The 23,958-nt window shown below is 40.7% G+C and overlaps 2 protein-coding genes and 1 long non-coding RNA gene across 3 annotated transcripts; 2 read left to right on the forward strand and 1 right to left on the reverse strand.

Annotated features, from left to right (window-relative positions):
- Nucleotides 1-2,093: 2,093 nt before the first annotated feature.
- On the forward strand, nucleotides 2,094-5,510 carry rerglb (RERG/RAS-like b). Its single transcript, XM_018684976.2, has 3 exons — nucleotides 2,094-2,279; nucleotides 3,818-3,957; nucleotides 4,713-5,510. Exons 1-3 carry the CDS (start codon nucleotides 2,232-2,234, stop codon nucleotides 4,996-4,998), a joined length of 474 nt encoding a protein of 157 aa, XP_018540492.1. The 5' UTR covers nucleotides 2,094-2,231; the 3' UTR covers nucleotides 4,999-5,510.
- Nucleotides 5,511-6,150: 640 nt separating this feature from the next.
- stk33 (serine/threonine kinase 33) lies at nucleotides 6,151-21,385 on the forward strand. The gene is given in 15 exon segments (XM_051073713.1): nucleotides 6,151-6,312; nucleotides 11,575-11,690; nucleotides 12,236-12,349; nucleotides 12,485-12,589; nucleotides 12,715-12,853; nucleotides 15,293-15,378; nucleotides 16,041-16,128; nucleotides 17,001-17,076; nucleotides 17,169-17,281; nucleotides 17,397-17,482; nucleotides 17,559-17,631; nucleotides 18,039-18,187; nucleotides 18,841-18,927; nucleotides 19,286-19,360; nucleotides 19,362-21,385. Coding segments are annotated over 14 exon segments (1,404 nt in total). The 5' UTR covers nucleotides 6,151-6,312; nucleotides 11,575-11,603; the 3' UTR covers nucleotides 19,488-21,385.
- Nucleotides 8,712-9,756, reverse strand: LOC108888830 (uncharacterized). Its single transcript, XR_001961888.2, has 2 exons — nucleotides 9,540-9,756; nucleotides 8,712-9,440 (listed from the first exon to the last, which is right to left on the reverse strand). It is a non-coding gene; the product is annotated as an uncharacterized LOC108888830 (long non-coding RNA).
- Nucleotides 21,386-23,958: the final 2,573 nt, after the last annotated feature.

A 23,958-nucleotide genomic window follows, 5' to 3' on the forward strand; every position in this document is an offset into this window, starting at 1 on the left:
ATATTACTACAAATTATGATGCCTTACCATCCTATGGCATTTTTTTTACACCTTAATATACAACTACATTTTCTTCACATTTTTGACATTTTGTTGATTATTACATCTTTCTTCTGATATTACCAATTAAAATTACATTCCTTCTATTAATACAGATTACTATGACATCATTAACATATGTATGTTATTTAGCTCTGTGACATTTGAGAGACAGTTTAAGTGTCTCTTTCTTTCCTAATGATTTTTTAATAACTGAATAAATTGTTTATGTTAGGCTTAAGAAATATATTATTGATCTGTTTATTATAGAAATGAAAATATTTTCTTACCTTCCCCTTTGGTGGATCTTATTTTTTCTCTGAATTCAGCTGAAACATATAGAACCTTTGATTAAAACCAGGTTTCTCCAAACACAACATTAATCAAAAGTAACTACTCATTACTCAGCATAACTGGTCATTATCTTTCCAATACTTTGCAGTAGCAGTCATTTTTTCCTTAAATTCCTCCTTTTCTTTCATAGTTTTAATAACTATGTATATAAATTTCATTAATGAGTTAAGCTTTTTTTGACAAATTATAAACTATTCAGACTGAAGATCAAATACATAAACAATGTAATGTCAGTGCTCTGTGTTGGACAGTTGATGTAAAGCTGTTTGTGAATTACCTGGAGGCCTCTGTCCTGGTCTCAAAGAACTTCTTCATTGTGCGAGGACTCTGTGATTGTGGACAATGTCTCTGCACGATCATGGACTATGTCTTTGTGATCGTGGATGACGTCTCAGCGATTGTGGATGATGTTGTGGACAAAGTGGTGACACCTGGAGGAAATCAAAGAACATTCAACATTAAACAAGAACATTTTCCAAACATTAGGTGAACTTCACTTAGGTTAAGAAAATGCATCACAACAGTAAATATTTGGGAGAAATTAGTGAGAGCTGGTGTTTCTGTCCAGGCTTGAAAACCTTACTACTCAGAACACAAATGTTTTAGCTGTTTCAGATTAAATCAAGCATCAAGTCAAAGAAAAAGATGTTCTCAAAGTGCCTTTTCACTGCCACTTTAAAGACAACTTCAAACATATCTAGTAACATGCTCTCTGGGCTCTGTCTTCAGCTTTTTACCCAGGATGCACTGCTGGCTCCTGCCTAACACCACACACAACAAATTGTGGACAAAAGGTTTTGAAAATTAGAACAAAACGTTTAATTGCTTGTAAAACAATATTGTGCTTTAGTCTCAGATTCAAGGGGAACAGTCTAGTGTGGTATTTCTGAATATCTGTTTTAGATTTAATCCTACAATGGAGGAATGTATCCTAATAGGTAAATTGATTTATGGAGAAATGAGCTTTTAAGACAAGTCCCTGGTCTTTGTTGAAGCAGTGAAATAAGAGAACCCCCTCAGTACAAATGCTCTCCAAGTTAGAGTTCGACATCAGTTCAACGTTGTAATGTGCTGTAAAAACACTTACTGGTTATTTACTCTTTACTCACGTTACACTGCTCATAATATCATCTGGGTTTCCTTTTTTTAAGGAACACCTACAACAATAGGGCACAGGCCTTAATATGTACACTGCTGTGGTCAGGGGGCATCTTGCTATGTTTTATTCCTTCATAAGGTTTGTGACCTTTCAGTCAGCAGACTTGAAGGAAAGCATTACAGGATAATAATGAGACACTTCTGTGACCTTTGGTGAACAATGAAAAGGGCAGACAGAAAAGCACTGGGAGTACTGAGGGAGAAATGAGAGCTGACCAGTGAAGCAGTCTGTGAAATCAAAGCTTGGAGTCTCTTCACAGCTGCTGGTGGAAGAGAGGAGAAGCTCAACTGTGTTACATTTTTTACATGAGCTGGCATTTTATAGTCTGCAGCTTAGATTCTAAAACCTCAGCATGCCACCGTGGTTTTATTAGCTTCAAGGGATCCTAACATACTGACTATCTATCTATCTATTATAAATAATAAAAGTATAATGCCAACACGTGTATCTTCTGTTTTGCAGAATAATAAATAAACTATGAAGAAAAAAACTCCCTGCATTCTTTTGCCACCCTGCTTGTAAAATGTCTCTCGTTGGCTGAGAAGGGGCCGAGACTTTGCATGTTTTCACTTCTCAGAGAGGAGACGTGACTCAGTCTGTAGAGCGGTACCAAGTGTACGGAGGACAGAGGAGAGGAAGGAGAGTTGTATCGGCTCATTTCCTACTTTCACTGCCATGAATGATATCAAGTTGGCTCTGCTGGGGAGGGAGGGTGCAGGTAAAACAGGTGAGCACAACAGACACTGACACTGCTGTTACTGTAATGACTGACCTGACGTACGGCACTGAGTGGTTATTTTTGGTCTGTGGATGTCGCGTGGTAGTGAGTATGAAAGTATATGTGTCTGTTTATCTAATGAAGCTGATATACAGCCAATTATAGAATAAATAATCTAAGTTTATGTTAAACCAAAACTAGTGCTAATGATGGAGCATGATATTGATCGATAGTCTGGCTTGCAGTGACAGAAGTGATTTTGACCTGAATGTGTCCCCTGAAGCTAAAAGGAGGATTTCCAAACCTTGGCTGTGAGGACATTTGATGACATGTCAGTGGGTCCTTATGTAAGACCAGGCAAACATGCCCATAGTAAAAGTATGTCAATACACAATATGCCAAAAGATAATGTCTCTTTGCAGCATTGACAAAATTTCTGAGGAATGTGTAGGTTTTATATAACCAGTGTTTATGTGAGCAGCCTGCATGTACTGACTCCCTCTGTCTTACTCTCACATTCATATTCCAGCTCTTCTGGTGAGATTCCTGACAAAACGTTTTATTGGAGAGTATGTTTCCAGTGCCAGCACGTAAACATACTCAATAAACCAGTAATGTTGTTGTAATGTCATACAGAGATATGTCATATACGGCTCTCATGGGTTTTCCACTGTGTTTCTGTTGGCCCTCGCACTAATTACATTATACCAATTTAAGGTGACTCAACAAAAACTCCTTTGCAGTCTGATTCATATGGGCTTTGAAATCAATGACGTGCACATTTTACCACCACTCAAGTGTTTATCTTACAGGCTGGATGACTGTAATAGAATTACAGTTTCCAGAGGGGTATAACATTTCAAACCTTTTCACTTCTGGCCTAAATTAATTAGCTTGTTTTGCCCCCTCTGAGCAGTCATGCACCACAGTAATTACAGTAATCATTGTTCCATGGTTTGACTAAACTGGCACCATGCTGTGTTCATTGCCTCTCTGTAAGAAAAGCTTTGTGCATTTTCATTCACCGTATGCAACTCTTCACTTGCATCAGTGCTCAGTGGATCACATTTGAGTCATAACATGTTTGCAGATTGTTTATATCATAAAAGGATGTCCATCGATGGGAGACAGTTAAACTAAAATATTTGATCCATGTTCACAGGTGATAATAATGTTACATCATCCACTGTGATGAACACACAATATTACAAATGTATGTTTTGGCTTGAAGGTATTTATAATATTAGCCTGTAGCTGAGAGCACTCAGCCTTTAGAGGTTTATGCTCTGTTATGACAGCAGAATATGTTTACAGTGAGCACACATGGTTTTCTTTACCACTGAAGGTTTTACTCCAGAGTCTCACATAACATGAATCTCTGTGACTCTGCTGCAGCTAATTTACCATTTCTTTTAGCGACTTTCTTGTTTATTTGTTTCTTACAACTTTTCATAGTTTGCTGCAGTAGGTTTTCATAGTTTCTGAGTCAGATCAGACGATAGATGATGTGAGGCGTTTGATGTCCTGATCAACCTTTGCCGTGTCAGAGTGGGAGCAGCAGATGCATCCTGGAGGAGCCTGTGAACTGGGCAGATGGATTCGTGGTGGTGTACGACGTCAGTGACCGAATGTCCTTCCTCTGCGCCAAAAGCATCCTGCGGCAGATCAGAGAGGAGAGCTGCAAGGGGTGAGTGACCGTGGTCTGCTGGGAATGAGGCCGAGCTGAGGGATTTGCTTTGATGAAGTAATGAGTACCATTCCTATGATGACGGTGTGTAGGCCTATCAGGGTGAGGATCAGTGTAGTAAGCTGCGAGTTAAGGACTACATTCCAACATGCTGTACTGAGATGAACAGTAGTGTGAAGTACAGCTTCTCCTTGTAGCCAAACAGAGCCAAACAGAGCACACTGAGCTGAGGACATTTTGATTTTGGACTCACATTGTATCCTGCAGGACTGAAACCTCAGAGCTCCTCCGAGTTAATTAACTGGATAAATCAGTTAAACAGTTCTTTGAATGCTTTTGTTAATGTTAATTGAAATGGAATAAAATATACAAAAGGAATTAAATTTTATTAAAGGTTTTTGCAACAGTGGCTGAATAGTCGCAGCTGGAGAGGATAAAAGCTCTACCACTGTCCTTGAGCACCAAGGCCCTTGAAATTCTATTCCCAAAATGTAAGAGAGATTTAAAACAGTTAAGGAGACCACTGTGAAGGACACTGCCTTTCCTGTGCTACATTAACTGATTCATTACTTTAATTGTTCCCCTTTAATATCGAGTGCAGATCAACAATAAACACTCAGCACTCACAGCTTAGCTCCTCCATCAGTCTAGCTGCTGTGATTACAGGAGCACACACAGTACACATAGTATACAATCAAATACATCAATCACACTGACTGGTTGTTGTGTAACATCCTGACCTCTCTCTGTGGCAGACTGGTGGACGCTCTGGTCTTCTTGGTGGGGAACAAGCAGGATCTGTGTAATGCTCAGCAGGTACGTGAGGAGGAGGGCTGGTCCTTGGCTCAGGAAGACCGCTGTCACTTCCAGGAAGTGTCTGCAGCAGAAGACTACTTAGAAATATCCAACCTCTTCACTAAGCTCATTCGCCGTGTAATGGAGAGCCCTAAGCACCGTGCAGACCGCAGACGTTACAGTGGCTCCAAGTCTGTGGCCAAACTCATCAATAATGTCTTTGGTAAAAGGCGGAAGTCTGTCTGATGGAGGAAATCAGTGTTTACTGATGATAATGTATGTGACTAAACACACTCTTTGTCTCCAGACATTTTGTATTAGTCAACAAATATGTGGACATATTCTGCTGAGCATTTCAAAATATCAGTCTTACTGAAACTGAAACATAAAGATCCTTCTAAGGGAAATAAATAAAGAATGAAGCTCTCAAACACTCAAGAATAAATGTTTCACTTCACTGTCTGTGGCACAAAGACAGTTTGATATCTCACAACAAAACCAATCAGATTCACTTTCTCTCAGTGAAAACAATGGGCACTATAGGTGGGGTCAAATGCATGTGATATTTCTCAGCTCTAAATGTGATTCCTGAATCTCTCAGAATTTATGATTTTATAGTTATATCTTCTATTACAGCTGGTTTGCTTTGTGTTAGGATTATGTACAATTATACCAGTACCTTTTAACATTTCATAATGACATATGGTATACTAATTTCAATAAATCCATTACATCTATGGTGTAATTTTGTCCAAACAGCACAGACTTTGCTGTGTTTACTTTTGTTGTATATCTCACACAGCTGCCAGCAGCTGAATTGCAGCATGCAACATGTTTTTAGTTCTTAATGCAGAGAAAATAGGGAGGGTGCATCCAGTAGATCTACTGAAAAGCAGTTTCAGTTAAATGACAAACCCAGACTGAGGTTCAGGCTGCTGAGAATAACAGTTAAGGTTAAAGATTTACAGAGGAGCAGCAGCAGTTTAATCTAAATGGAGCTGCAGTATAACAGTCACAGGGGGCATTTTCCCCACTGAGCACTTTAACTGGTAATGGAGTATTTCTACAGTGTGGTATTAATACTTTTTACTTAACTATAGGATTGGAATACTTCTCAACGTTTCCTTTATAAAGTTATTTAACTGTCTAAATAATTATTTTAAATCCAACATTTATGTGGATTTAATTGAATAAATGAGTCACCACCAAATAAATCAGACAAAACTCTCCAGTAACAACTTTGTCCACTAGATGGCGACTAAGCACCGAGCAAAATACAGGACAACAGCTGCTCATACACACTGAGGAGCACTGACGGTTACTGAGGAAGCTGGGAATTCAGAGAAAATCCCGCCGTGTCCTGGTTTATCATAAGGTAAAGTCTACTTTACATCAGGCCGACACACACCAACCCACGGGGGCGCTGCAAGCCCCTGAAACGAGGAGAAGCCCCGTCCATTCATTGGAATTTTGTCCCTCTTCGCTTTCCCTACTCACTCGCCGAAAAAAGTTTTTATGCGTGAAGACAACCTGCTGAGTCAAAATGATCCGTTCTAAAAGGTAGGAAACTTTTCTTGGACTTCTCTAACAGCAGGTGTCTCGTTGTGTCCGTCTGAGTACCGGCTTTTATCCGTTTTTTTTACTCTCCTTTTACCAGTTTGAGCAAACGGCCGTGCAACCGTAAGGTCCCGTTGCCATGACAACGCGTGTCTCGGTGAATGAACGCTGCCCTAAAATTAATGTCGCTCTTTGGGGGCTTTCAGCGCTCTTTCATGTTTTAATAAGAGCAGATTAATTAGTTTTTAACGTTACAAGATGGCCGACGGCAGAGTTACAGTTGATCAAGTGTCTCTATTCTGTGTTGGAATATCTCAGGCTTTTTCTTTCTTTCTTTTTAAATAAGACGTTAATTACCTCTTCATATTATTTGCTAGCTCCTGTGGTACCGATAATTTACGGACGCTTGCTGTTCACGTTAAGAGGAAATGGATAGATTTCATATTAACCACGAGATAATTAGCTGCAGAAATATCAGGAACATTACAGATCACGGAAGTGCCTTCACAGATCAATAGAACAGGCTAACCTGATTAGTTTAAGTTGGTGCAACCGAGACTGGAGCAGTTTGTGTCTGAATGTGAAGACTGAACATTTACAATCGTTTAAAATCTGTCCTGGTCATAAATTCTTGTTGTTATTGTTGTTTTTTTTCATCTTTTGTTGCAACTAGTCACAGAATCAGCTCGGCGGTGGGACAATGAATGATTTATAAGTGAAGGTGTAGACATCTGTGTATTCTGATATGAATGTGCTGACTTCTCCTGTCATTGAAATGAAATTCGATTTTCTTCTTGTTTCTGCTATGGCCTACATTTTTATAGATGTTTGCCTTCCTAGCTTCCCAAGGCTGAGCCCAGCAAGGGCAGAGATTAGCTTTAACCAGGATTAAACCAATGAGAAAAATTTGAATTTGTTGGCCCTTATCTCCCAGCAACATGTGGAGTGCTCTGAGCAAATAGCAGAATTTGATCTTTTGCTTCCTTTTGGCGAAGCATGTTTTCTTGCCAATAGACACTTATCAAACATGACCATTGAAGACAGGAGGAATTATTGGAGGGGCCTTTAAATGATTTGTTTATATGGACACTACATGCATTTCTTGTTTTCTGAGAGCAGGAATAGGAACTAAAAGCACCTCCTTTTTGTCAGTCCTGAAGGCCAAGGTGCTGTAAGACAAACATGGAATATTTCTGTGATAATTTCGATTTTCTGAATCTCTAAAAAGTCAGTGTTTGAGATAAAATGTTGATTTTACAGTGGGCTACTTCATGTTTTACAGCTGGTTGTTAGAGTTATAAAATAACAGCTTTAAAAACAAACAAAACACATCATATCTTATTTTTTGCCTATTAACACAAAGTATCAATCTATCTATCTATGTGTGAGCGAACATTGTTTTTTACTGTGTTCACAGTTATTTTATTCATCTCCTAACGGTCTAAGAAAACTGTAGGAAACATTCTCACAGATAAACCACTTCACAGTTTGCAGTTATCAGGACACCACATGCAGCACTTGTTTTTTCTGAGTGCAGAAATTGAACACCTCCTTTTCATCAGTCGTGTCGACCATCAACTGTCAGGTGTTTTTCACAGCTCTGTAGTGAGTGTGTTGTATGCTTTAATGGCTTAATTACATTTAGACCACCAGCTTTGATAATCTCTCTGCCTAATATCAGGGTTCACCCCATAACTTAGTGAAGTAGACGGGCTCTATATTTGCATTCTAAACATGCAATTTCTTGCCTCATCAGGTAATGTAATTCCACGCTTCATTAGGACTGTGAAGTTTATCATTTGTCATCAAAGCCAAGCTGTCAATAAATGATTAAGTTTCACACAAGGAAAATGTAATATTTGGGCTCAAGCAAAATGGATAGCAGTGTACATTTTAATTGCAGTTAGTAAGATTGTGCTTTTATTTGATTTTCAGGCTATATTTTAGCGGCTGCTTGTTACAGCCAGAGGCACCGTCATTAGGAGAGCTGCTTAAGCCTAATTTATTCTACTATTTGTGCCATTAAGGAAAGCAAACTTCTAGAGTAGAATAATTGAAATGTGTAATATCTTGATGGTCTGTTTGAAAGTGAAAAGTGGTAACAGCAGCAGGAATAAACCACTGCTGACTGTTGATATGCTGCAGTTCTACTGGTGAATACAACTTAGAGACCAATTTAGTGGTGCAAATAAATATTATTTCCATCAATCAGTTATTTTTACAGTTAATAAATTGACTGTTTAGTCCAAAAAATGTCAGGAAATTGTAGTAAAATATCTTGTTTGGCCAGAACCACAGTTCACAACTCAAAGATGTTGAACTTAGAGAAGCAGAAAATCTTAACATTTAAAAAGATGAAACCAGAAAGTATTTGCTCATCAGTGACCACATGACCAAAGGTAGGCAAAGAAAGGTGGAAATTTACCCACATGACAGAAAGATGCAGATTCAGAGTAACTATTGCAGAAAAAAGCGATTTATGAAATGAAATAAAGGCTGTCAGTCAGCTCAATAATTAAATGACAAATTGTTTGAGCCTTAAATGCTGTATCACTTGTGTTCACCACTTCCTGTTTGCAGGTGCACTTCAAACCAAAGATCAGCAGCAGCAGCAAAAAACAAAACACATTCATGCAACAGCATCAGAATTTTGTTTGTCCTGTTCAACAGTTTGATGTTGCAGGATGTAAAGAACGCTGCATTCTCCAGGGGCTAGTAGCAGTCTTACTGATATTATGGATGGGAGAGACAGTAAATATACATTACCTAGAGTTAATGAAAGACAAGCAGGTTTAAGGGAAGAGTTACACAGAATCAAAGTCATCCTTTGTACGTCCATGCATTGTTTGTTCCAAAGTGACATTGATTTTGTGTGCTCAGTTCTTTGACACTCTAAGTCATTAGGTACCACGTGTATTTATTCACTCCGTAGTGTAAAGAAACAGAAATTGCTGTCTGACAGAATGATGGAGAAATGAGGCAAGTATGGGCTTGACTTGTGATGAACCGTCAGCTCTAATTACTTCCTGCTGAAACTGGAGATGAGGGAGACTCGGTGTGAAAGGTGGACCTCAGCCTGTGTCTCCTTGGAGTTGGGGTGTGTACCGATGTTTGCTCATCTTTCGGCGTGTCTGTGTGTGAACAAAGACCATTATGTTTTGACATTAGTCATTTGTGCTGTCAACTACGATTTAGTCATTATTTGACCTAGTTAATAATTATATATTTACCCTTTGGTCAATCCTCCATCTATGTAGAGATGGAAAAGAACAGATCAGGTGAGCAGCTGAAAGGTGAGGCGATGCTGAGACTCTGAGGTACAGGAAACACAGGGCTGGTAAAACCAAGAGAATAAACGCTCAGAAACTACACAGGAGACTGGGCGACCTAAAACCGAGACACCACATTAGCAGTAGAACAATCTGGCAATGAGTGGATGCAGAGCCGAAGTTCTTATACTGTGGCTGATGAATAATGACGAGCAGGTGCGCTGATGATTCAGGTGCAGATTGCAGGGCCACGCCCCCAAACACACACACAAACACAGGTGGAGCCATGATACATAGACTTGCAGACTATGGTTTTTCATTGAGTTTTTCTATTTTCACATGATGTGCAGGTGCCTGGACAGGTCATTTAGCCCTAATGGAGGTGCACAGTTGGCACAAGGGCACAGCTCTTAGCACCCACTACTGAGAGGTTTAAATCCTGATTGTATTTCCAGCAATTTGGTCGTGGAACAAACACAATTGGCCACATTTTCAATGTCATGTCCTTGTCCCTGCATTAGAGACTCGTGAGTGTTGTTTGGGGAAACTCCACCAAAGAGCAGAGAGATTTGTGAGGAATAGTAGAAACTCTGTTTGTTACAGCCAGGTTAGTTACTGGGGGGTAAAAAGACCTGGTCACAGTAATTGATTACAGTAATTCTTGGGTCTGAGTACATCAGGAGTAATTTTTTACCTCCAGCTCCTCAAAGTCCTCAGTTTGTTTTTGTGGTCGGGTGAAACTGCAGAGTAGAAGTTTGAAGTTATTAAGTTAAAAAACACAAGTAAGTAATTTATTTTGTGTTCTGACCTGTAGTTTGACCTGTAGTTTTAGAAACACAGGTCTTGAGATTGCAGACAGACAACCCTGTCATAAAGCAATTCAAGACCTGCGTCTGTTATTGACCCTTTTTTAAGGTCAGGCTTCTCACCCTGCCCTGACTCTGATATCCCATATCCCCATCAATGATGTGGGGCTATGGACCAGACACCTCTGTCCTAGAGACACATGAGGTGCTGGGGACCCTCCTCCTCCAGTTACCCCCAGCCCCCAGTGATACACTCATCACATGCCTCTGTCTCCCACAAATGAGCTGTGATTGAGGTGATTGGAATTTCCAGAGGCTGTCACAATCGTTTTGATTGGAAAATAGACAGGAGATAATGGGAGAGACAGGCCTGTTATGAGAGCCCTGTCAGGGCTAAAATAATGCATCAGAGTGAAGAGGTTAAAGACACCGCTTCCTTGTTAATAATTAATTGCTGTGCGTGTGGTGGATCCACTTCATCGCTCCCAGTCATCACTTGATAATTGCTTTACATTTAATTTGGCTTTAGAGACTGTTTTTCAAGCAGGGTAAATTGTGCTTAAAGTTAATATGGGCTCAGACAGAGACAGCAGTTTGGTCATAAACCGCTGATAAAAAAGTGACAAGTTAGACCAGGTAAAGATTCAGTGATTCTGTGCGCTGTCCTTTCTAAGCTAACTTAAAATAATCTTCAATAAAATAACAGAACATTTTGTTCATTACTTTTTAAACTAGCACTGGTGGTTCTCTGTATTACAGAATATTTGTGTTTTTTCTTCTAGTAGTCGGTAACATAATATTTTGAAATATTGACAAACTGGGTCATGAAAGAAAGAGGAAACCAACAGTAGAACTGCCAAGGAAATGTTTGGTCAGTTAGTCTTATTTTAAGGTTGAGTATGTGTTTCTAGTGTGTTCAGTATTAAATGTAAAGGATTCAAGCTCATGTTGGTGATTAATAAGATTAATAAACACTTGAATTTCAGATGTCCCTCTTCATTAGTAACAACACTGGAAAAAAATAAATGAACTGTTTTTTCTATTAAAATAACTACAACAGTTGATCCGTCAGAGAAATGCAGTTATTATTTGTCACCTAAGAATTTCATTTGTCATGGACAGCCCTATTATCTCGTGGCTTGATGAGGAATTTCAGCGCGATAATGACTGCCCTCTCCCTCCATCTCTAGATGACAGCACAGATGTTAGTGGATTAGACATGGACATGGTGTCCCCGCGGACCAGCAGGGACACATCGGAGAAACATGTGCCTGTAATACGCCTGGAGGAAGATGCTGAACTCAGGGTATGGAGAGCCTCTTCACCTGATTCCACTACACTCCTGAGTTGTGCTGTGAGGCCAACACTGATAGAAGGCACACACAGTCACTGGTGACCTTTATAGTACACCCTGTTTGCACCAGAAGAGGATCAAACTTCACTTTGCTGCTGTATAACCCCCCTCCATCGGGGAATTTGACTGCTCCCTTTGCCAAATTCGAAGCAGCCAGTGCTCAGCCTTGCATGCACACAGATAATGATCAAGTTAATTAGACCTGAGATTGAAGGAACTGCAGCAGCAACTTAATCATTTGTAACTTGATTAGAAATACTATATTCTGCAGCTCCAGGGACCAGAAAACTTTCAGTTTTTTCAGAGAGCTTGAAATTAGGATGTACTTCAGATTTCAGGTCTTGAGCTAAGACATAATGTTTTTTGTAACTCAAAACAGTGAAATGATCCAGAAGTTCTAAACACAAGCTCAGGGGAAATCCTCTGCTGTCACTGACTGACAGGAGCAGGTGTAGATTACCAATGCACTAATTTTTCTTTCTTTCCTATCCCCATAGGAAATTTATAAATTTGGAAGGAAATTGGGTCAGGGTAGCTTTGGAGTTGTTTATGAAGCCACCCACATTGAGACACAGACAAACTGGGCTATTAAGGAGGTTTGCAGACCAGCGGTGAGTACATTTTACATCCCAGAGGGAGGCCTGATAAAAAGTTAAAGCACTAATAAGGGAGAGTTTATTGTTTGGAGAGAAACAAGTGGCCGTAACTGTGGTGAAACTCCATCAGCTGATTTTCTGTCACCTCAGGCAGGAAGTTCAAAAGTCAAGATGCTGGCGCACGAAATCGAGATTCTCAAACAAATGAATCATGCTCACATAATCCATCTGCAGGAAGTCTACGAAACGCCGAGGGTGAGCATCACTGTGCTTCAAGTTACAAATGATGCATTTGATGGTCATATATATGATCAGATATTACAGTTAAACACACACAGATTGATTGTGTGGTGAGATGCATCTTCTCTGCTTGTTTCCAGATGATTTATTTGGTTACTGAGCTGTGCGCTGGAGGTGAACTGACGCAGCTGTTGAAAAGGAAAAAGTTCTTCACGGAGGACGAGACAAGGCACATCATCTGTAGTTTAGCTGATGCCGTTGCTTATCTTCACAAGAGAGGTAACGTCATTCTACAGACTGACATGTTGACAGTATTAAAACTCAACTTAAGACTAGCTTCAATCCCCTTCTGTTGCTGCTGTGATGTAGACGTGCACATGTGTTCACTACAGCCTGAAATCACTGACAGAGATGTTTACAGGTGTGTGACCACATCCAGGTGTTACTGTTGAAACAGACATGAAACTGAAGACAAATACTTTGAAGCTTACTTCACTTTTACTTTTTAGGTATTTTAGATTTTTAAATGAACTACTCAGGAGGAAAAACTGTGATTAGTTAAGTTATTGAGCCACAGAGCCATTATTACTCTCTGTGTTGAGGTTTCTTGCCATTATAGCTTTCAGTCATTAAAGAAACGTGGCTCATTTTGATAAAAGACCAATAACAAACAACTGCCAGGAAAAACATAATAAAAGTTTTAATTAAATCTATGTGTTTTATTTGGAAATACTTGGTGAACTCTGTGGTTAGAGGTAATTTAGGACACTGTCTGGCAATAAGGCATCATTACATGTGGCTAATGACTAATTTACAGCAAGCTGGGGAGCAGTACTGATTAATAGGTGTGTTTTCATGGAAAGTCCCCCATGCTAGTTTTCCTCACCTCTGTACAGAGTAATGATGCTAATGAGAAAGCACTGGCTTTTCACTAAGTAGCCAGAACACTTTCTGTCAAATGAAGTCATGGAAGTCCCTCAGCTTAAATCTGTTTGGGTTTTACGTTGCATTTTTGCTGCTGTTTGTCACATTCAGTTGTGCTGGTAACAACATGTAACTGTTAACGCTGCAGATCCAACAGTTTTGTTAAATAAGAATCAATATTTCTCAGTAAGAAGGATGACTACTGAAACATAAAGTTGTAATATTTGGTAAATATAATGTGTTTCCCTCTCATTATTTTTCTATTAAAGCACTAAAAGAGATGCAAACCTCATGCGTGTATTTTAAATTGCTACTTAAAGTATGAATAATTATTAAATAAAGAGCTTTATGAATATGAAATTGAGAATTCAGCTGCAGCATTGAACAAAACATTTTCTTACCTTTCACACACCATCAACACTGTTGTGTTGTATAATTGGCTGCTTTAACCAGTGCAGTGAAAAGGACTGCCCCGGGGTAAAGTGTGTTTTTCCTCGTGCCCTCTCTCACTTCACCATGTTTTGTTAACAATGCCCTTCATCCTGTCTTACTGTAAGCAAAGTAAACAGATGAGTGTGTTAGTGTGTGTGAAACACAGTTTACTCTGGTGACTGACAAAGAAACACCTTCATTTTTAGCAGGTTTAGGGTACTTTTGAAAAGATGGCCAAGTCTGTGAAGTCTCTATTAATCACCTGTGGAGACATTTGTCCTTTGCTTTAATGATCTTAACCGTTTAGAGGCTGAAAACCAACTCTTGTCATGAGGCCGGGGCTTTAGCCAAGGGAAATTAATTGGCTTTGAGGTGAGAAAAAAGCTGAGCAAACACAAGGAGAACATCTAAACTACCAGTTTGTTGTCATTATGGCCGTGATTGATGATTTACCTGCAAATCACTTTGGTATTTAATTGAGAAAGTCAGCAACACAACAACAGTGACAGCTGTTATATGGGTTTGGAGCACAAACAAACTAACAGAGGAGAGGTGCTTGTATAAAGATTGTTCTACTTTAAAGACCTCGGCAAGAACTAAAAAGTATTAGGACGTAAGAAAAGAATTCATTTGTGTGATCTGAATCTACATCTGATTTCTCCTTGAGTTATGTGATAAAAGAAAGCAAGACTCTTAAATGTGGCAGCACAGCTATAAACAGCACTGCCATATTATCACCTTATAAAATGATCATTTGGTGGTCAATGGTCGTTCTGTTTGTGCTCTGTATAACTTTGAGTCAGTACAGTCTCATGTGAGACGTGAATGATTGACTGAGTAAAACCAAACTGAGATGAGGTAAAAAGATTAAGAAGTCGTTAGAAACCAGCGTTGATCTCTGGTATTCGGTGAGGAAACTTTAGAGCTTCACAGTTAGAGCTCCGGTCAAACGACTGATTAGCTTCGTTTCCTGTACAGAGTTAATTACCAGCATGGCTGCAGACGCCACTGTTGCTCAGCAGAAATTACATCGTGTTGCTTTAAGCTTTAGTTTGGTCTCGACTTCTGAAGGAAACATCAGGCTCCTTATCCTCAACAGCTGCAGAGCTGTGTGATAATTCTCAGTGGTTTCATTATAATGAGCACTTTCACTTTTTTCATCCAGGGTTAATATGAAAATATCCATCCATCACCTATTCTGCTTATCTGTAAGGATCAAGGGGGGGCTGACAGTCTTTACTGTAAAAATATTGATGGTCTTTCTTATACACAATCAAAATATTGATTACAACTAATTGTGTAAATGTAACTGACACTTTCACCCATGTTAAAGCTCTAAGTGTTTCTCCTCACGTCTCACAGACATCATGCACCGGGACCTGAAACTTGAGAACATCCTTGTGAAAAATTCTCCTGATGAGGACGATAATGACAGGATTAATATCAAGGTAAGATGGTGACTCAAACTGAATGTGAAACTTTCCATCACTGCTTCTTATCCATTCTCTGTTGGACTGAGCACAAGCCTCTGATGGGCACTTTTTCCTCCTATCTCCTCTATATTTAGTAAAGGCTTTAAATGCTACCTCATTATGACAGACTCCCTCTGGTCTTCCTTTATAGTACACCTTTAAAAAGAGAGACTTGACTGTATCTTTAAACAAATTACCAGCTGAGCACAGCATGTGTTGTGCATTGACAAGAAGCCAGCTGAAGCAGAGACCTGGTGTGTGAGCTTAGGCCACAGCTTAAACGTCCCTGTCTCTCTCTGTTTCCCTCTTTGTCTCACACACATGCACAAACACTCACCTACTGTACATGTTGTAAGGAAGTGTTGCCATGGCAGAGCATAAATTACTTTCATTTCACAGTAGTTAGTCCTCTCTTCTGAACGTTTTTGCTTTTGCAATAATGTGGTAGCCCTTTGCAAATATGTGGATCTGTACAGCTTTAACAGCAGCGCAGCTATACACGCAGATCGTCGAGGATCACTGTTTGTTGTTTTCCTGACAAAAGCACCTTAAACAAAGAATTTAATATAGGTTCTGTCGGCACATCTGAATCATGTTTATTTCTATCACCTTTTTCTTAAGTGCTTTTCTCAACCTAGGTGACAGACTTTGGATTAGCGGTGCAGACGAGCGGTGTAGGGATTGAGAACATAATGACGGAGGCCTGTGGGACTCTTATCTATATGGGTATGACACCTGCATCTCCTAACGCGTGCTAGACGGCCACACAGACGACCACAGGGATAGAGCTCTGAGTGTGAATGAATGATGCACCGACACGCCTGGACATTTGCCACAGTACATTTCTGATTCTAAAACAGATTTGAAATCCTACACAGTCGTTTTAACTCTGTAAGCAGAGAGTGTAATTCTGTGTTTTTAATGTGGAATGTATCAGATATATTTTATATCTATACTTCTTATTATGCACTTCACATATCTGTATTATCTATAAATAGATACAGATATCTTATTAGACTTGTGGTGCAGAAATACAAATGTTTAGTTCATGCAAACTACAGTATGACATCCTTTTTTCCACTGACAGACGACTGGTGTTAGTAATGTGTCCTGTAGCAATGTGCAGGAAGAGGTGGGAAAACAGAGACTGTCAGCCGATGTTAACGTGGATATAAATATTCAACACGTTTATAAGTGGGAAACACTGAATCTTTACATTTTACTTTGGGAATTTCTTGCTGAAAAGTTGATACGTTACCTACAGTATACTACACAGGAACTGACCTGCAAAACATTTTTCACATTTTTGTTAAAGCTGCATTGTTCCGGCTCACAGTCTTCATCTTCTCCTCCTCCACTTTCATTTGCACATTGCTGCCTTTTATGGCTCATTTCTGCCACCAGCATTACCACGTTGTGTATCACATCACTCTTGTGCTCATAGCGTGTGTGTGTGTGTGTGTGCATCCTGAATGAATGTGCTGATAAAACATGATACATACAATATGGAATTTACTTGTTGAAACATTAGTGGTCTGGGTTTAACTAACACTTTTACTTTTTACTTACACACATTTCTATATGTGTGTGAATTTCAGCACCTGAAATGATGACCGGCTGTGGTTACACCCAGTGGTGTGACATGTGGAGCATAGGAGTGGTTATGTATATGCTGTGAGTAGACAAACACATTATATTGTATATATATGTACACATACACAGCTAGATACTGTGAATACACGCGTGTGAGCTGTGTGTCCTTGTAGGCTGAGCGGGGAGCCTCCGTTTGTGTCAAAAACAAAGGCAAACCTACTTGAGAAGATCACAAACCAAGAAGTCACATTTACTCAGCCCATCTGGGCCACAGTCAGTGATGCAGGTGACACTTAATCTCCATTCTCACTCTTGAGTAAAAAACAGATTCTGTCGGTGATGTGGATGTCGCAGATGTGCAGTTTCACTGTTCAGATTGTTACTAACAAACTCACTCTCAGCAAAGAATCTGCTGACCTGCCTCCTGAAGGTGGACCCTGCCTACCGCATGTCTGCTAGTCAGATCCTAGAGAACCCATGGATTACTGTAAGACACTGATTCATTCATAAACTTTACCAAAGGAGTCACAGGAGCAGCTCTTACAGGGTGCTGTGTTCAACAGGGTGACACTAATGGGCCTGCTATACCGTCCAACGTCCTGGATATGATGCATGACCACGCACAACAGGAAGAAGGTAAGGAAATGATGAAGATCTATCTTAATTCAGATAACTTAATCCAGGTCATAAACAACACATACAGCACTGTATGTCAAGGTGCTCTGATGAAAACAATGGATGAAGCGGAGCTAAAGAAACTGTGATCTGTTTAACTCATGGTTGGTTTAATTTCAGCAGCTTGAGTTACCTGTTAGCATGAAGCGTTAGCGGTGGACTGCTAAAATATTATGTTTATGCAAATCAGAAACACTGGATTTCACCAGGACTGTCGGTGCAGCACACAGTACGACTGGAAGAGCCAGTGTTAGGAAATAAGATCAAACTGAACAGAGGAGTGTGCTGAGGAGCAGAGGAGGGAGAGATAAACCAAAACCACATGAGGCTATTCAATACTAATGTTATTTTTAAACTGTCCACAATAGAAACACAGACCCAGAGGGACTCGTCCCTCACCTCCTCAGAGGCCACTCAGGACCTGCCACCGGTCCCCAGGGCAGCTCCAACAGAGACCGACAGTATCTGCAGGAACCCTGAGAACAACAGCTTCTGCACACGCTCCTCATCCAAGACGGTACCATTCAACACCTTGACCTCACCTGTCTGCTCTGTGTGTTTTCTTATTTAGGTCTTAATAGTTACAGTGTGTGTCTTATCTATTTAAGTGCTGCATGTGGTTAATGTTGTGTCCATTACAGCTGCTCACACATCAGTTACCTCGTGGTAATGACCTTGTTTTTAACAGATAACTCAGCACCTACAGCAGAATGGTTTTATAAAGATGTTTAAGTTTCTGGACACGATTCACTCATGAGTGGGTCACACTAACCCACCATACTGCAAGCACTTCATCTCCATCATATCCAGAGAATGTTAACATTAATAATCAGTTAGTTTGGTTTTTACTCTCCCAGACTCTCAAAAGCTGCACATGATTTTACATTAGAATGAGCAGATTCAGTCGGAGCTCCAGTCAAGTGACTAATAGACTCTGTTAGCTGTTAGCTTCCAGTGCTACGCTGCTTCCAGTACCACTAACTGCTCAGACAGCCGAGTGAATTATCACCACCTGTGGCTGCAGAGGCTACTGTTGCTCAGCAGAAGTTGCATACTGTTGCTTTAAAAGTACAGTACCGCTCTATAGGTCAGCCCTTATCTATTATGTATGGTCATGGAATCCAGGTACAGATCTCTCATGTTTCCCTTTGGTCTTGTACCGATATGAAGACTAAAGACAGCGGTGGCAGCCTCCAGCAGGACAAGCGTAAAAATGGCTCTGAAACATCAGGACTGCCTCCACCCACCACCACACAGGTTTGTTGAACCTTCTACTTCAACTGATTCTTTTATTTATAGGTTTTTGTTTTGTTTCCAGAAGCACTTGACGTGTCCTGATTTCTTTAATTTTACAGGTTTTAAATTCAAAAATGTTCAAACTACAAATATCGTCAGCTGCACAGACTGGACCCTGAGCACAAGCTGTGCTACCAGACTTCAGTTTTGTGCTCATACTGCAATGCATGCTGCTTTTTATATTCAGTCACCACTAGATGGTGCCAGATTTACCTGTTACAGAGGGGGTGGTATTAAAGGTGTAGCCATGCAGCTGTTTTTTAATGGATGTAATAGTTAATTCTGTCATGTAAGGTGAATATGAATCTTCTCCCTGCAGCCTCATGCTGGTGTGAAACCCACTGCACAGTCGAGTGTGAAGCAGCGGAGGCCTCAGGACAAGAAGGAGCTCAGCACAGGGACAGAAACCAGCGTCTGACCTGAGTAAGGCAGACGACCACAAACCTTCCAACTACAGCAAAAATAGGACTGGACCCCGCAAACCACCAGCCAGCTCTAAGACTAATAACCACTCAGAATAAAACTACAAAAACGAGCCATTTCACAAGATTAGCAGTGGGAGAGAGAGAGAGAGAGAGAACGAGCATACAAGAGAGAAACACTAGAGGTGGACTCAGTTCGATGTGGCCTTTTTAAATGTAATTCTGGTTATTTGATGTAATTCTGTGAGTTGGCAGTGATGTGAATGTAACCACTGTGAATGCAGTGTCAAATACACAGGTGTGAAAATAACTCAAAGAGTCAAAGACCACTGCAGCTGAGAGTCCAGCCTCAGCAGAGACTCGTGCCAAAGGAAAGGATCCTGGTCTGAGGTGTTCTCCCAAAACTACTGGACAAATACTTACTGTAACACAGCCAACTGTCTGAGCATGCCAAGCAGCCCAAACACACACACACACACACACACACACTTTTTTATAGTGGCCTGCAAACAGAGAGACTGAACGAGTTTGTTAGATACAGCTGGTGGCATCTGACTGAGAGCTTCTATTATAAAACACAGTGAGTCAAGTAAAGAGAGTCACCCACACAGCGCAGCTCATTCCTTAATAAAACTGTTATTAGTCATTTACTTACTACCAGCAACACATCCTCTCATTATTAATGTCACCTCCTTATTTAAATACACCCTGAATGTATGCTTTTCCTATATAGAAAGTAATTTAATCTGTACAAAGTGAAGTGAGTTCATTTAAAACACTGGGGAAAATAATTATTGACCAGAGAGGTAAAAAGGATGTGAATAATATGGTCAGAGAATATTTTCAACATCCAAACAGACATATTGGTAAAAACTGTTGAACAAATTAATTCCCTGAAATTAGCATTTGTCAGAAAATGTGTGATTACAACTTGAAGGCGTCTCTACATCAGTAAATTGTAAGAAACGTGCCAAATATCATAAAACACACAACTGTTTGCATATTTATTTTTTTATAAAATTACAGAATGTTTTGTATTGTCTTATAATTACAGAGAACAAGGAGGAGATTGTAGTGGATGTCATCTCACAACAAACAACCAAAAGTGAGCATCAGGGATTTTCTTTTTTTCTGTCCTGACCTCTCAATTCAAAAAAACGGCCTATATGCAGTGACTGCACCCACTCAGTGTCAAAACAGAAAAACTGTCACACAGGCTGGTTACGCTCCATCTGAATGCAGAGGATTGGGACTGAGGGCAGCCACGGGTCTAATCTCGTTTGGAGGCCATTGAAAGCAGTAGGAGCTACTTTGAGGGCACTGCCATTCAAACACAGGTTTTTCCGCTGTAGAGAGAATAATCCCCAGCATAGATACAACATTAAAGTAGCCAAGCATAACACACAGAGGCTGAATTTCAAATTCACCCATTTGCATCTTGAAGTGAATGAGTGCCAACAATGGGGCCCTGTGTTCATACACGGGCTCTGTGTTTTAGTGTGTGTGTTTATTGAGGCCGTGGTGTTTCTACATTTCAAGGAAGAGTTTTACAGTAAAGTGTGGACACAGGATGTTTACCTGCATCGCACTCTGTCCAGGTAGATGTACTGTGTCTTAACATCATGAACAGATCTGTGTCTGTGAGAATGAACAAATGACATGTGAATTGTCTTTGATTCAAGCTGCTTGCCAAAAAGACTGCAACATTACTGCAACGTTATTGACACAGTGTGTTGCCTTTGGTTCACTCAGACTGCTATAAACAGCAGATGGAGCTGTAGTAAGTTGCTGAATTCATTTCCTGGAGTTAATCTGACAGGAGAGTGCTACCCTTAAAGCTTCCTACCTAGGTTTGTGCATGAAGACGTGTAATTAGAATTGATTGCTTGAGTCACTGCCCATTAAAACTGTGATGTCCATGTAATGCGTCACTAATTAATATGTTGAATGGTTATGTCTTGATGGTCCATTCAAACTAAATAAATGGTTACGACATGTTTCTTTTTTTGAGTCTGTCTTATTCACAAAATGTGATTCTGTTGATAATGTGAGGAGAGGAGCACAACAATGATTCGTCTGTTTAGTTCAACCTCTTCTCCCTTTAGATTACCTCTCCCCATTTGCATAAAGTCTGTTTAGATAACCTCATGTATGGCTAATTTTTGTCAGACGAGGAGATGGGATTTCAGCATATGGTCCTCATTGTCTTGTGCCAGACTTTTAATTAATTATGGGGAAACGAAAAAGGAAAAAAAAAAAAAAATCTCAAAATTGATTTGTGTAAGCAGAACATGACCTACAGCAAATTATAGGAGCGCTTGTACATGCCGCAGGGTGGAACAAATTTAAAGAGAGTGAAACACATCAAGAAAATGTGGAAGAATGAGCCTCTTCATAAATGATGACAGTGGGTTCACATGCTGTTAAAATACTGTCAGTTCCTATTGCTGGAAGAAAACAGGAGTCTCCAGTTTTACTTTTACTCCTTTGGCCAAAACAACAGAGAAAAGATGTGTGGGGTGTGGGTGGGGTGTGGGGGTGGGGGGGCAGAATGAAAGAGGCTGGTGGATAGGTTAGGGGCGTGAATTTGGGACAAAGCATGGAGGCAAAGGAAATTAGAAAATTCGTCGGGATGGAACAAGGGATGCGCCCCCTGCACCCCCCACCCCCACAAAACCACCCCCCTTTTCCTCCAGCAGTGCTCCTGACAGATGGGAGTAAGGGTGGGTGGGTTGACGGGCTGGGGGGGTGAGGGGGGGGGATTAAAACTCTGCCATTTTGGAGCCTGAAGAGAGTGTCACTCCTGCGAAGGTGGGGTGCAGAGAGGCACTTGTGGCGAGGGTCGCGGGGCGTGTGAAGAGGGTGCACGCGGGCTAATGTCAAAGGAGGCGAGGATAACCCCCCCCCGCTCCATCCACCTTTATCCACTAAAGAGTGTGGAGGGGGCCTGCTAGGAGAGAGAGGGGAAGGGAGGGGAGGGGTGTGCATCTCAATAACCTTAATAGAGCTTCCTTTAATTAATCAGCTCATCTGCAGAGGCCCAATACCTGCAGCTGAACCCCCCCACCCCCCAAACTCCCCTCCATCCTCACCCCAAACACAACATCCTCACACTGCTGCTGTGACATTGTGGTAATGAGGTAACACAGCTACAATGTCATGGAAATGTTGCGGAGACGTTATCTGTGGGAGCTCATCACACATGCTGATGTTCCTGATCCCCTTCAGTGTTTGTGGTGTGTGTGTGTGTGTGTGTGTGTGTTCATGTATGCTGCTGCATCACGCTGCAACCCCCTCCCTCCACCCTCACACCCACCACAAAATAACAGATACATATGGCCAAATGGCAGGAGGAAACCATGATGCCTCTATTTCCACAGAATAAAAAGAGGGGGGGGGGGGTGCCTCAAGTAAACATTTGAAACAGATGGCAATTTCAAAGCAAGCCTCATCAATCTTTGTTGACACTACCCCTTTTTAAAACTACTCTTATTTGGGATATTTGCAATTATAATACATACTGTAAGCTCATTTGAATATCAAATTAATTACTCAACACACTGGAGTAAATACCTCTTTTATAAGTCCTTGTTAAAAGTGAAAAGTTCTTGACTACGGTTGGATGGCGTGTTAATTTACAGTGATATCTAATCCCAAGTTACTTCACATAAAAGGCATTACTATACATATTTTAATGGGGAGGTGGTTGTTTTCATGGCAATTTTCTGCTAGAGTACATTTTTAATTTATTCATATTTAATTTATTGGTCTCTGCATACCCGCTCAGTAAAACTAATCAACACCATGTATGGGCCTCTTAAAGCCACATCTCTCCTTGGCAGGCAGACAGGCAGCCTCTGCATTAGGATAAGCTCTCCTCTCTTGTGCACAGAGCTGGGTGAAATGCCCTGCATTCAGTCAAGCAGGAGAATACCACCTCCAAGGAGACCGTTCAGTTCTCACAAACAACCTTTTAATCAGATGGAAAAAAGGGGGGTGCTGGAAAATGAAAAATGTGCCCAGCCTTGAATGATCCAAAACATTTCAATTTCTGTGGATAGTGACCACCGTCGCCGGAGTATCGTCCGCTGGGGACAAAGCCTTCTCCCCCCTCTGTCTGTTACTTCCTGCCCTCAAATTCCTCTGCCCTTGAATTGGTTTGGCAGTTATTTAGCAAAGTATGACTGGAGTTCTTATCACCTGACCACACTATACACTCCAAATATCTATCGACCCATTGACACACCTTGAGGAGGCAACCTTACACATGGAAATGATTTCAATTAATTACCATTCCCCTTTGACGAGGCAGAGAAGAGGAGGAGGGTGGGGGGGAAACAAAGGAGTGCAGACAACAGGAGCATTTCTCTGGTGTAATGTGCACCATGTGTAATGAGCAGCGGAAAGGTCATTTGACACATTTCTGCCAGAATGAATTCATTTATTTCAAGCACTTAATTCTGCAGTCACCTCATTGGTGCACTGCTTGGCGGTGCACTCAGAGGGTGCATTACCACAAGTGGAGGCTTAGTTTCCTCCCAACAAGCCGGTGCTGACCACAGGTCTGTGG

Source organism: Lates calcarifer, linkage group LG2 (genome assembly GCF_001640805.2).
Source record: "Lates calcarifer isolate ASB-BC8 linkage group LG2, TLL_Latcal_v3, whole genome shotgun sequence".
NCBI lineage: Eukaryota > Metazoa > Chordata > Actinopteri > Centropomidae > Lates > Lates calcarifer.